The sequence below is a fragment of the Panulirus ornatus genome, chromosome 36 (genome assembly GCF_036320965.1).
Source record: "Panulirus ornatus isolate Po-2019 chromosome 36, ASM3632096v1, whole genome shotgun sequence".
Taxonomy (NCBI): domain Eukaryota; kingdom Metazoa; phylum Arthropoda; class Malacostraca; order Decapoda; family Palinuridae; genus Panulirus; species Panulirus ornatus.
The window spans coordinates 12,096,628-12,107,763 of record NC_092259.1 but is presented as its reverse complement, the minus strand read 5'-3'; the positions used below and the strand labels follow the sequence as shown (position 1 = coordinate 12,107,763).

General features: G+C 38.4%; 1 protein-coding gene across 1 annotated transcript in view; it reads right to left on the bottom strand.

Moving 5' to 3' along the window:
• Positions 1-5,397: 5,397 nt before the first annotated feature.
• cyst (rho guanine nucleotide exchange factor 18 cysts) overlaps positions 5,398-11,136 on the bottom strand; it is a 642,386-nt gene continuing 636,647 nt past the window's right edge. Inside the window, 1 exon segment of the mRNA XM_071683416.1 lies at positions 5,398-8,815. Within this exon segment, the coding sequence (XP_071539517.1) occupies positions 8,049-8,815 (767 nt within the window). The 3' untranslated portion in view covers positions 5,398-8,048.

Genomic DNA, 11,136 nt, shown 5'->3' with positions numbered 1-11,136 from the left:
CCACTTGGTGTTACAGGTATCCACATTTGTTTCTAACATTCTAGACACTTTAATGGCTACATCTGCTTGCCTATATGCTTCGACCACGCGAAAACCAGCTAACAGACCTTTCTTTGGTAGAGTCATAACACTGAGCTGTCATCAATGTAACAATGATCTGATGTGTCAAGTCACAGAAAAACACTATTGGTCGGTAAATTGAATCCCTCATATCACGCGTATTCAGGATTTGCTCATCTACCTCAATGACCCATAGTTTCCGTCACATCTTTATCGACACTAACCAGCACTTGAGCTTTGTGAGAATAGTTATTTATGGCATCTTTATGCATGGTCTGTCGCTTGGAGAACTCTCATATTATACGTTTTGTATAATTCTGATGCCAAAGATTGCTCACCACGCGAGGTTCAAGATACGTTAAGCACAGGGAGTTATGATTTTGCACAGACGGGATAGTTTACTATGAAAGTCCCCCAAACTGTGAAGAAATAACAGTCATTTTACCCGAGAGAGAGAGAGAGAGAGAGAGAGAGAGAGAGAGAGAGAGAGAGAGAGAGAGAGAGAGAGAGAGAGAGTTAACCTAACCTGAGTGCTATGAGACTGGTGAGAGTTGGAGCAGAAGCAAATGGCTTCTATTGGAGAGGGAGAAAAGAACCGTCCTACGTGTATGACCCCTTCTGTGACCATGCTATTATATCATCATACTCCATCAATGTTTATCTTGTGTGATAAGCATGTTTACTGTAAGGTTACCTCCCTTTTAGGGATGACAGTGAAGAGGGTAGTGAGGTTTCACCCTTATGTTCAAAGCATTTCATAAATATACTAAGTTCATAGTAACTCCACTTACCTTTAAAATACGCTGGTCACCTTATCCTATATGTCAGCAGAGCAATCACTGTTCTTACAAAGGTACAGACATGGCACTTACCAGCCGCAGGTTCTAAGAATTCATTCCTTTTGACATATGGTTTTTTAAGATAAATATTTCAAGAGAGAGAGAGAGAGAGAGAGAGAGAGAGAGAGAGAGAGAGAGAGAGAGAGAGAGAGAGAGAGAGAGCACTTTTGAGGGATCTTAAATACCAACCATGAGTTCTATTTACAAATGCTTGGAAGTTCTTGTCCAGGTAGATGGCAACCCAGCACACACCAGCCGTTGGATTCCTGCACTCTCATTTCTTTTCAATAGATGTTTGAGTTTACCACATTTGGGTACAGATTACGTGAAAACAGTACGCATGCTTAGACAAATATTGCCCACATTTCTATATGCAGTGTAAGCCACGACTCCGCTCGGAGATAATTATGCACTTACATGAGGAGTGGTTTCGGGATGAACTATAGTTACAGCATCTTATATATTCTCATACTTTCATTCAAGTAGTCCAATTCAACTGTTGGTATTCAAGAAATCATTCATAGTTACCATTTCTGACATTATGTATATGAAATAAACTGCCCCTTTCCAAATACGGTGTTGGCAATCATCATATTTCATATGATTAAAATCTATTTGTGACGTCTCCAGCTGTGGATCCAAGAGACCAGACTTATAGCATCATAAAGTTGCTTCAGGGGTGGAGTTGACAAGCTATCAATCTCGGTAATGCGTACAAAGTCCAATCGTCCCAGAGTTGAGTTTGCGATGCATCAAATGTAATTCATTCTCATTGAGATGGAGGTTCTGGTTGACGACAAGTGCTTATAATCATCACTGGTATGAAGGAGTGTAAGTGACAAACGTGCATCACCATATCTTTGTTAAGATATATGGTTGGTGATGGAAGGCAAGACATTTCCCCTTAAGATTCGCTCTCCACTGCATATTTTAGGGCCAGGTTATAATCATTACCTAAAAACGCTTGGGGAAGTGAGAGGTATTTTCATGTGACCTTTAACAAGTGTCAAATGGGAGCAATGTTGACTGATGTCAAGAGCGTTCAGCGACTTAACATCGTACTTCCTAACTAGCATCTCGTACCACCTTTTAACTCATAACGTATTCTACCACCTATCACTATTCCAGGTCAGGTAGTACATGCAGTGAATACCAGTCATAATCCTGCTTATGGTCATACTGGATCTCTAGTTAGCCATAATACAAACTCAGTTGATCAGATTTAAAGATATGCAGTAAAGGGAATGATGTTCATATTTGTTGTGCATACTGTCAATCTATATCTCTGACCCTGTTCCCTTTGGGAACTCCCTCAAGTGTGTGGTCACAGCAGAGGTCTCCATAACTGATTAACTCCAGTGCCACGTTTTGGTCTTTAGTTCAACACCCTTAACAAGCCACAGGCAAAGGGCAAGTCTAGCACCGTGTTTTTAGAGGCTCCTACCTAATGTTCTTACCGACTGACTATTGCTACCTTATGTTCCAACCTTTACTTCTACTTAATGCTCCCACCTTATTACCTACTAAAGCTTAATGTCCCTGTCTCATGTGCCTACCTACTACTTCTATCTATTGCTCCTAATGTTTTGCCAAAAGGCAAGGCTGGCACATAGTGGTCACCACAGGAAAAATCTAGATTTCCGAACAAGTTAAGCATTGTCAAGAATTGTGCATCGCAAGGAAACTGTATGATTGTGGATAGACTGCCAACAGTCCAAGTGTAAAGGCAGGAAAAAAAATGCTACCTGGGTCAGAGGAGTGCGAATTGACAACCACTGAAGTGCTGGCTTACTACACAGCCATCATTAGCCTTTCTGATACCTAGGTATCGGTAGTAGAGCCTCCTTGGTCTTTGGATGCCTATCAACTACTACCTACCAATTGTACATCCAAACCAGTATGCTTAGAATTTCTTTAAAGATCAGCAGCTAAGTTTGATGGATATCTGCTTAGTTTATTGAGAACTTGATCCATGAATACAACAGAAAATTTCATATATTGGAAAAGATGATGGTCGTATAAGCAGTTTGAGTAACTTGATGTTACCGACAGTACAAGAGTATCACATCTCAGTTGCGTAATTGCTTAAAAACACTTTAAATGTTTGTCTTTGATTACATATCTATGGCTTTGATAAGGCTAACCTTATATGCATCAAACTTTTACGATAGTTTTTCTGAGGACACATGATTATCAGTATGTTCCTGTCTTACTTCTACAAAATGCTCCTCAATATTTGGATTTAAGCAGTTATGAATGTTGAAACGGTATTTTATGAAGTTAGTGATCAAGTTTTGCAATATTCAATTCCTACTAGAAGTAGCATGCCTTTGTGCATTTGATTTACTCCATAGATAGGTAAATGAAATTAATGATGACAAATAGAAACAAGTGAGTTCAAAGTTTTACACACTTGCAGTATGAACAAAAAAGATAAACAACAACATAAATTCCATCAGCTACACAGGGAAAAAAGAGAAAAGAATAATCTATGATGATCTAAAGCCAAGAAAGCAGTACTTAGAAGCAGCAAAAAAAAGACAAACTAAATCTTAACCTCTGTACGTTGGGTATTCAAATTTATATCTGAGAATGTCATCTTCAGTCTTTCCAACTCACAGATGTATTCCTATCTTAATGTTGTTCAGTTCTGGCCAGCTGACAGAAAATAAAGTGTATATAAACGGAAGAAAGTTAATACAGTAGAAATAATAATCTTGATCAATGCAGCTATTCAAGAATGGATCATTCTGATATTCCCAGTAGAAATGGGTACAAACTTGTAGGATGAGACAAAGTACTTTTTCTTTAAATATAGGAACGCTACTATGTAGAATGACTTATCAAGATTAGTTGACAACAATATAAATGTTTTAATGCATACTTGAAAAATAATGCCCTACAAGTCCGTTATCAAAGTTACTTGTGTTTCTGCTGTTAAATATTATATGCATTTCTCCTATCAGCCATCTATTTCTTTTTCTACTCTCTGTACACCAAGGTCTGTATATTCAATTACTTGTTACAGCCTTGAAAGTACCCATTAGTTTGTTGCTAGTTACATTTCTTTGTATCTAATTATATCTCTGATGCCCATTCCCCCTTGGGAACTCCCATCAAGGGGGTGGCCATAGGCAAAGAATCTCCATTTCTCCCTGTCTTACATGCCTCCCTTGCATACACCATTACATGCATTCTTCCACCATTTCTCTCTCTCCCTCTTCCACTCTATTTCCCCATATCAGAGGTGGCATTCCTCTCACACAGTCCCATCCCTTTTAATCATGCTATCACAGTCTTTCCTTGTAAACTCATCACTGTGCATTCTTTCCACATGCCCAAATCATCTCAGAGTATTATGTTTCACGCACTTCCACTCCACAATTCATTCCCTTTGCATCCCTTGCCGTATCACCTCTCTCACACACACCCTCATTTCTTTCTTCATTTCATCTAGTCATACCACATGCACACCTCAAACAGCTCATTTTCACAGGCTGAGTTCTTGACTTCTAACTCACTCCATGTTCATGTTTTGGCTGCATAGGGTCGGGAGAACTATGCTGTCCCTTAATGCTTCCTTCACTTCAATACTTACAATTCCTTTGATATATTTTCACAGAAACTCTTGACATATTAAAAGAAAACATCAACTTCTTGAAAATGTTGCATCTGAGAGATTGCAAGCTGAGTGGGTGGAAATGAATGACACTTAACAGGCCACAGTTTGCATTCCATGTCATCACCAGACCACAGTTGGTGTTCCATTTCATCATAAAAATATTTTTCCCATTATCTTTTTATTTTGCCCTGATAAAAGTATACTGCATTTGTACAATTTAACCTGAAAATTAAGGGCTTACCTGAAACTTCAACAGTGTTTAATGGGCAAGTTGCACCAGCAATCGTCAACCTGGCCTTGGTGTCTAAATGTTGAAGCATATCTTGTACTACATTTTACAGTATTTTGCTTTTGTTCAATAAGATACATCTCTTACAGATTTCACACAAGGGAGAGTTTGTGTCTTCTGGTAGTCTCAGGAGTCCTAATGACTGAATGATCACAGAAGGTAGAGCTGAACTTTCCTCAACTCTTTATGAACTCTTTAATCAAAAGTATGTTCTAATGTAAATTAACAACATACCAGGATTGCCTTAAAAGAAAAAAATTTGCATGTGGAAAAGTTAACTGGGGAGACAACAAAACCTCAAGTTATGAATAAGAATAAAAGAAAATAGAAATAGTATTCACCAAGGGATAGTACTGATTGTAAGTATGGAAACAATATAAGAACAGAAAAATGAGAAACAGCTATCACTGAAGGATATTACAGATGTTAGAATAAGTGGCAGCCCTTTAAAACAGGATGGTGTTAATGTGATAACAGGTCAGTACCCGTCATCCTTCCTTAGCTGCAGCAAAAAAAATTCATTATCAAAAGAACCTGCAAATTGTCTTAAATTCATGTACAAGTTAGGTATTAAGTTATATAATCAATAACATGATAAACAGTTTATTCCTTGGACTTCTATTCACAAAATAATGTATTAAAATGCTTTTGCTGAAGAGCAAAGGCTTCTTCATATCAGATCAACCTCTTAGATCTCATTACTGAGTCTTGTCCACTGGTATTATAATATCACATGCTGCCAAACTAAGTCTAGGCTTCACTGATGCCTAGGAATGATGAATATGATGCTGTCACAAATGACACACTAGAGTTTAACTCATGCTGAGTGGTTCCAGATGGTCCCCTTTATGACATTAAGTTGCACTGTTTTCCCATTTACTATTCAAGCACCAGGTTAGTTCTTGAGGACTATATGATTGGCAGTATCTATGCCAGAAGAGGATTCAACAGGAAAACTGCAACTCTGGTTTACAAAGAGGGCTGGGTACTGACTATGGAGATAGAAGCATGATTAGATAGAAGAGTGATATTCCCCCAGAACATAAGATGCTATTCTAATGGACAGAACAGTGGTCATTACTAGTGTGACATTTATGAAACAACCTAAATCAATAATGGAATGTTATTTCTTTTGATGCACTGGGAAGCTGAACCCTAGCTTGCTTTAAGAAGTGTTGAGAGAGTTGCCATATTATAATAGGTAGGTAGATGATAACATTAGTTTTATTCCTACCTGTGAATAATTACCTTCATTAATAACAGGCAGCTTTATCATAGAAAAGCCTGCAGAGAATTCAAAGTAGGTTGATTAAACCTTTCAAAACAAAGGTAATGGATTAAACTGAAATATCATCATGACTGCAAAATTAACATTTGTATATCTAAAATGAAGAATAAGACATACTCCTACCTCACTTAAAAACTGTATGAACAAAGAATCACAGAGGTAGACACTCTGCTATTCTGGGCTCCAGACTAGCTACATTCTTTCTTACCGAGAGATTACCTCCCAATGGCAAGAAATGGTGTAAAATTATGAATAGTTTTAGCAAAGTAAGAATGCCATATAACTTATGAGAATCGTGAAGTAAGTAATCTACATCTACTCTTAGAATGTGGCCACAGACTCTTGTGAAGCAGATTCAGCACATTGGTATGGAAGACCAAATATGAACATGAGCTGGAAACCTGAGGATTGGACAGATATCTAATATGGCTCATTTTCTGTATTGTAAATTTAAAAAGGAGCCACATATAATTTTCATCCAATGCCCACTGCAGTAGCCAATTGAAAGTAAAAGAAACCTTATGAGTAAAGTATTGTGGCAAAACTCTCTTTATAAAAGTAACAAAGAGGAAGGTAACAGCAACCTTGATATTTCTCACTTCCATCAGGTTAAGCCGAGCTACCATGATGCAGCAGATCAGCAAAATTCAGCTTTTTAATACCCAAACAAATCTGCTCTTCCAATTTTTGTGAACAGTAAAATATGACTTGCTCAAGTTGCTAAAGCTTAATTTTGCTGATCCTGTCACAATTATGGACTGATTAGTAACTCTCAACACAGTTCCTTTGCCAAGGATCATGTTATAAACAGAGGTGAAGCAATAATGATGCAAATCATCTGTTCTTAAAGTTCACTGCAGATATATCTGTACATATTATCAAAGTTAGGTCCTATCAAATGCACAAAAATGACCCCTAGGAATGTTGTTGTTTGTGCTGGTTATAATTAATTACACTGTACACTGACCTAAACATTCAGCACAACATGTTTACCCCCATCTGAACATAGCAGTACACTGGCTATACACAGTATTAACCTAGTTTTTGCCAGCCTTGCTTGGAAGTTTCGGCTGATACACATTGAGCTTTAGGAAACAATGAATTCTAGATACACATTAGATTGCAGATACCCTATATTCCATCTGGGCTAAAATACAGCAATTACAACATGGAAATAATTATTCTTTGGAATGTACACACTGCCATCCTGGCTACTTGGAGTTTCTATATATTTCAGAATTAAAACCCTAATAAATTATATAAAAGACGTATAAAAAAACTGGTAAAATGGATAGACTTAAAATGGTACAGCTTAGCTGTACTTAAACCACCCGAGGCAGCCCGCACGAGAATGCATTTTGGAAGCCGAGCAGCCTCTCTCCCCTTGAGGCTGCTCCCTTCCCTATGCAAGGGGGGAAAGGGGGGGGGGGCAGTAAAAGGCCACAGGAATGTGCAATCAGTCATATCTTTTATACATATGTAAAAATAGCCATTCAGGTCAAACGTATTTTAACTTTTTACACCACTTGCTTCACTTTCATTCTACATCTTATATAAAAAGTAACTATCATAGCATAGTGTGACTACTGACCCATTGACCTTGCACATCAATACATGCTAAGCAGCATCTGCCTGGGGATAATACAGGGTGCGTCTATCACACGAAAGTACGAGCTCCCACCAGTGTAGTATACCAGTAGCCGGAAGACAGTGTGCAGGTATGTGGGTGTTTATGTACAAGTCCCAGACCCACAAAATACACTTAGCAACAATAATATGATAAACACTATGGGTCATGTAACAGTGGTGGTGTGTATAAAGGAAGGAATCACAGGGACAGACGCTATTCACAGCTGACAGAAGTATGACAATTCTGCTGATGAAAAGTAGCCGAATTATCATACCACTGAAACTATATGAAAACTAGAAAAGCTAACCAGAGAGAAGCTCTTAAAAGAATATGATGTCTTGGTTCGTGTCAGGGTCTTTAATACGCTGGCCAGGGCGTGTGCTGGAACCCATGCCAGACCCTTCCTGTGATGCCTCTGGGGTAGTGTTGGCACGTGTGGTGGGCACGGAAGGTTTGTTGGGCAACTTAGGGTAAGTGTTAGTGCGGGTGGCACGGGCACCCTGGGCGGTGGTGGTGGCAGTGGATGGAGGTGCTCCAGGACTAGTGGCTGGAGACCCATTCTGTAATGTTGCTGGGGATGAACCTGTGCGTTGGTGGGAATGACCAGGAGAAGGCTCCTGAAGAGAAGGTGGAGGAGATGCTAAGCGTTGGTACCCTACAGTTATTCGTGAGCCTTTACCCTCTCCAGGCCCTTGACTTAGTTTCAGGGGTAGCATTTGCTGCACCCCACCACTAACGACTGGACTTATATGAGGTCGATGATGTTCAGTACGCTCTTGATTTGGAGAGGATGCTCCTCCAGCACTGCTTGATGAAGAGCCTGAGCTACTACTGCTTCCAAGCTTTGCTAATTTCATAGGCAGCTGCTGCTTGACGGATATAGATGCTTTCTGTTGATTGGCTGCTGATATAAGATGTGTCGGTAAAGATTGATTGGAATCACGTTTGATGAGGTTCCCAATGGAAGCTGTGGAATTGCGTTTGAGATCAGTGCGGGGGCGTGCTGGGGCTGCTGTACTTGTTGGTGAACTATGAGGGGATCCCTGAGTCATCTGCCCACCATCACTAGCACCTCCACTCACACTTCCTGCGGGAAAAAGTGATTGCTTTTGCATTATGGATATAAAATGGTAAAATATACTTTTCAGAATGGCCTGAAAGAAAATTTCCAATACATCTCTATCTCTGAAACCAATGAATATTTTACTGTCAGTAGTGTGGTATTATAATAAAAAAAAATCATGAAGACTCACAAAATGTTTCCTTTTTAATCACTGTGTAGGTTATATAAAAAAAATAACACTTAAAAAACAAATGCTGTTCAAGAAATCATCAAATAATCACGGATAACATGCTTCTTTTCACCATTCTGTTTAGTTTCAGTGATGCCCCATTGCTTGGCTGATTTGTGTTTATATCTTGAAAATATATTTTGAAGAATACGACTCTTTTCTGTTAGCAAGTGAGAAACACCTGTACTACTGTTGTTGTGAAACCATACACAGGCTACTTGAACATATAATTAAGCATGAAGAGAAACAGACAACATTTCAAGGAAAATGAAGTACACCACTCATGCACAAGCCAGAACAATATGGTATACCATGCATGCATGGACCAGAACAATAATAAAGTATACTATGCGTACACAAACCAAAACAATAAAGTATACAATGCATACACAAACTAAAACAATAAAGTATACCATGTAAGCAAAAACTGGAAGAGAACTGAATTTCTATCGTTAGGTACCTTTAGGGCCGACAAGGTCAGCATGCATCATCCTTCACAATGAACACAACAAAATGTGCATAACGGAGTACAAGTAGATGAATTTAGCATTATCACACAAGCCACTCCCTGACAGAGAAAATCTCATTCTTTAAGGCTTTCTTCATTTATCATTATCCATAATCAAACTAAACGCCTGTATATGCCTAAAAAATATTCGAAGACATACACATATACCATTAGTTAAGAAAAACATCAGGAACATCAGCAAACATGAAATAAACCAATTGCTTCATTAACATAAACCTCCCTTAAGCCAAGCAATACTGTTCGAACTCAATATTCATATTTGAAAAATACAGTAATTCTTTAGGGACAGAAAAAAGCTTAGCTTTTAAGTATCAACTCAAAAGAAAATATTCAGAAATCTCCTCTTCTAAAATCCTATGGATCACTCTAAGATTTGTCTAAACTGCTCTTGGTTTCAATCATAAGCAAGCTACTTCACTCTAAACAAAATCATATATTGTGAGCTATACTAAGAATCAGGAATTCCTATCTCTACACATAATACAAAGTTATTCAATGAGAGAGTTTTGTCAGCTAGTTATGAGCCCAATAATTTGGAAATTGAGTGAACATGCAAATACCCATTTATGATGTAAGACATAACATTAGTTAAGTCTGATGATCTGTCAAAAACTGGACAGTATTATCCAATGTAACCCTAGACCTCTTTCTAGAGGCTCCAGCTGCCCAAGACTGTGATACTTCCAGTAGAAGAGATATGTGGACTCTTTTGAAATTAGGTCTTTAATGAGATTGTATTTCCAGTGATACAGCCTTGCCAAAGGTTGACTTTTCACTTGCAGCCTATCCTCATGGAGGTAGAGTCCAATAAAAGCTACATATATATTTACTTATTTATGTATATAAAATAAACAATAAATATAAATGAATAAAAAAAATATAAATAAATATATATCAAAGCAGGGGGAGCGATACTGTTTCCTATGGGGCGGGGTAGGGCCAGGAATGGATGAAGTCAAGCAAGTATGAATATGTACGTGTTTGTGTGTAAATGTATATATCTGAGCATGTATACATGTTGATATGTATATGTGCATGTTTGGGCATTTATGTGTATATATGTGTGTACGAGTGGCTGGGCCATTCTTTGTTTGTTTCCTAGCACTACCTTGCTGATGCAAGAAACAGCAATTAAGCATAATGAATAAGTATGAAATAATATATATATATATATATATATATATCCCCTGGGGATAGGGGAGAAAGAATACTTCCCACGTATTCCCTGCGTGTTGTAGAAGGCGACTAAATGGGAAGGGAGTGGGGGGCTGGAAATCCTCCCCTCTCATTATTTTTTTTTTCATTTTCCAAAAGAAGAAACAGAGAAGGGGGCCAGGTGAGGATATTCCCTCAAAGGCCCAGTCCTCTGTTCTTAACGCTACCTTGCTATCATGGGAAATGGCGAATAGTGTGAAAGAAAGAAAGATTAATATATATATAAATATATAGAGGCGAGAGTAAACGAAGCATGGAGAGTGGGTGAGGATCGGGAGGTATTTAGGGAAGCAGTGCTGGCATATGTGAGAGATGCATGTGGATGTGAAAGGTAGGAGGTAGGCAGATTAGAAAGGGTAATGAGTGGTGGGT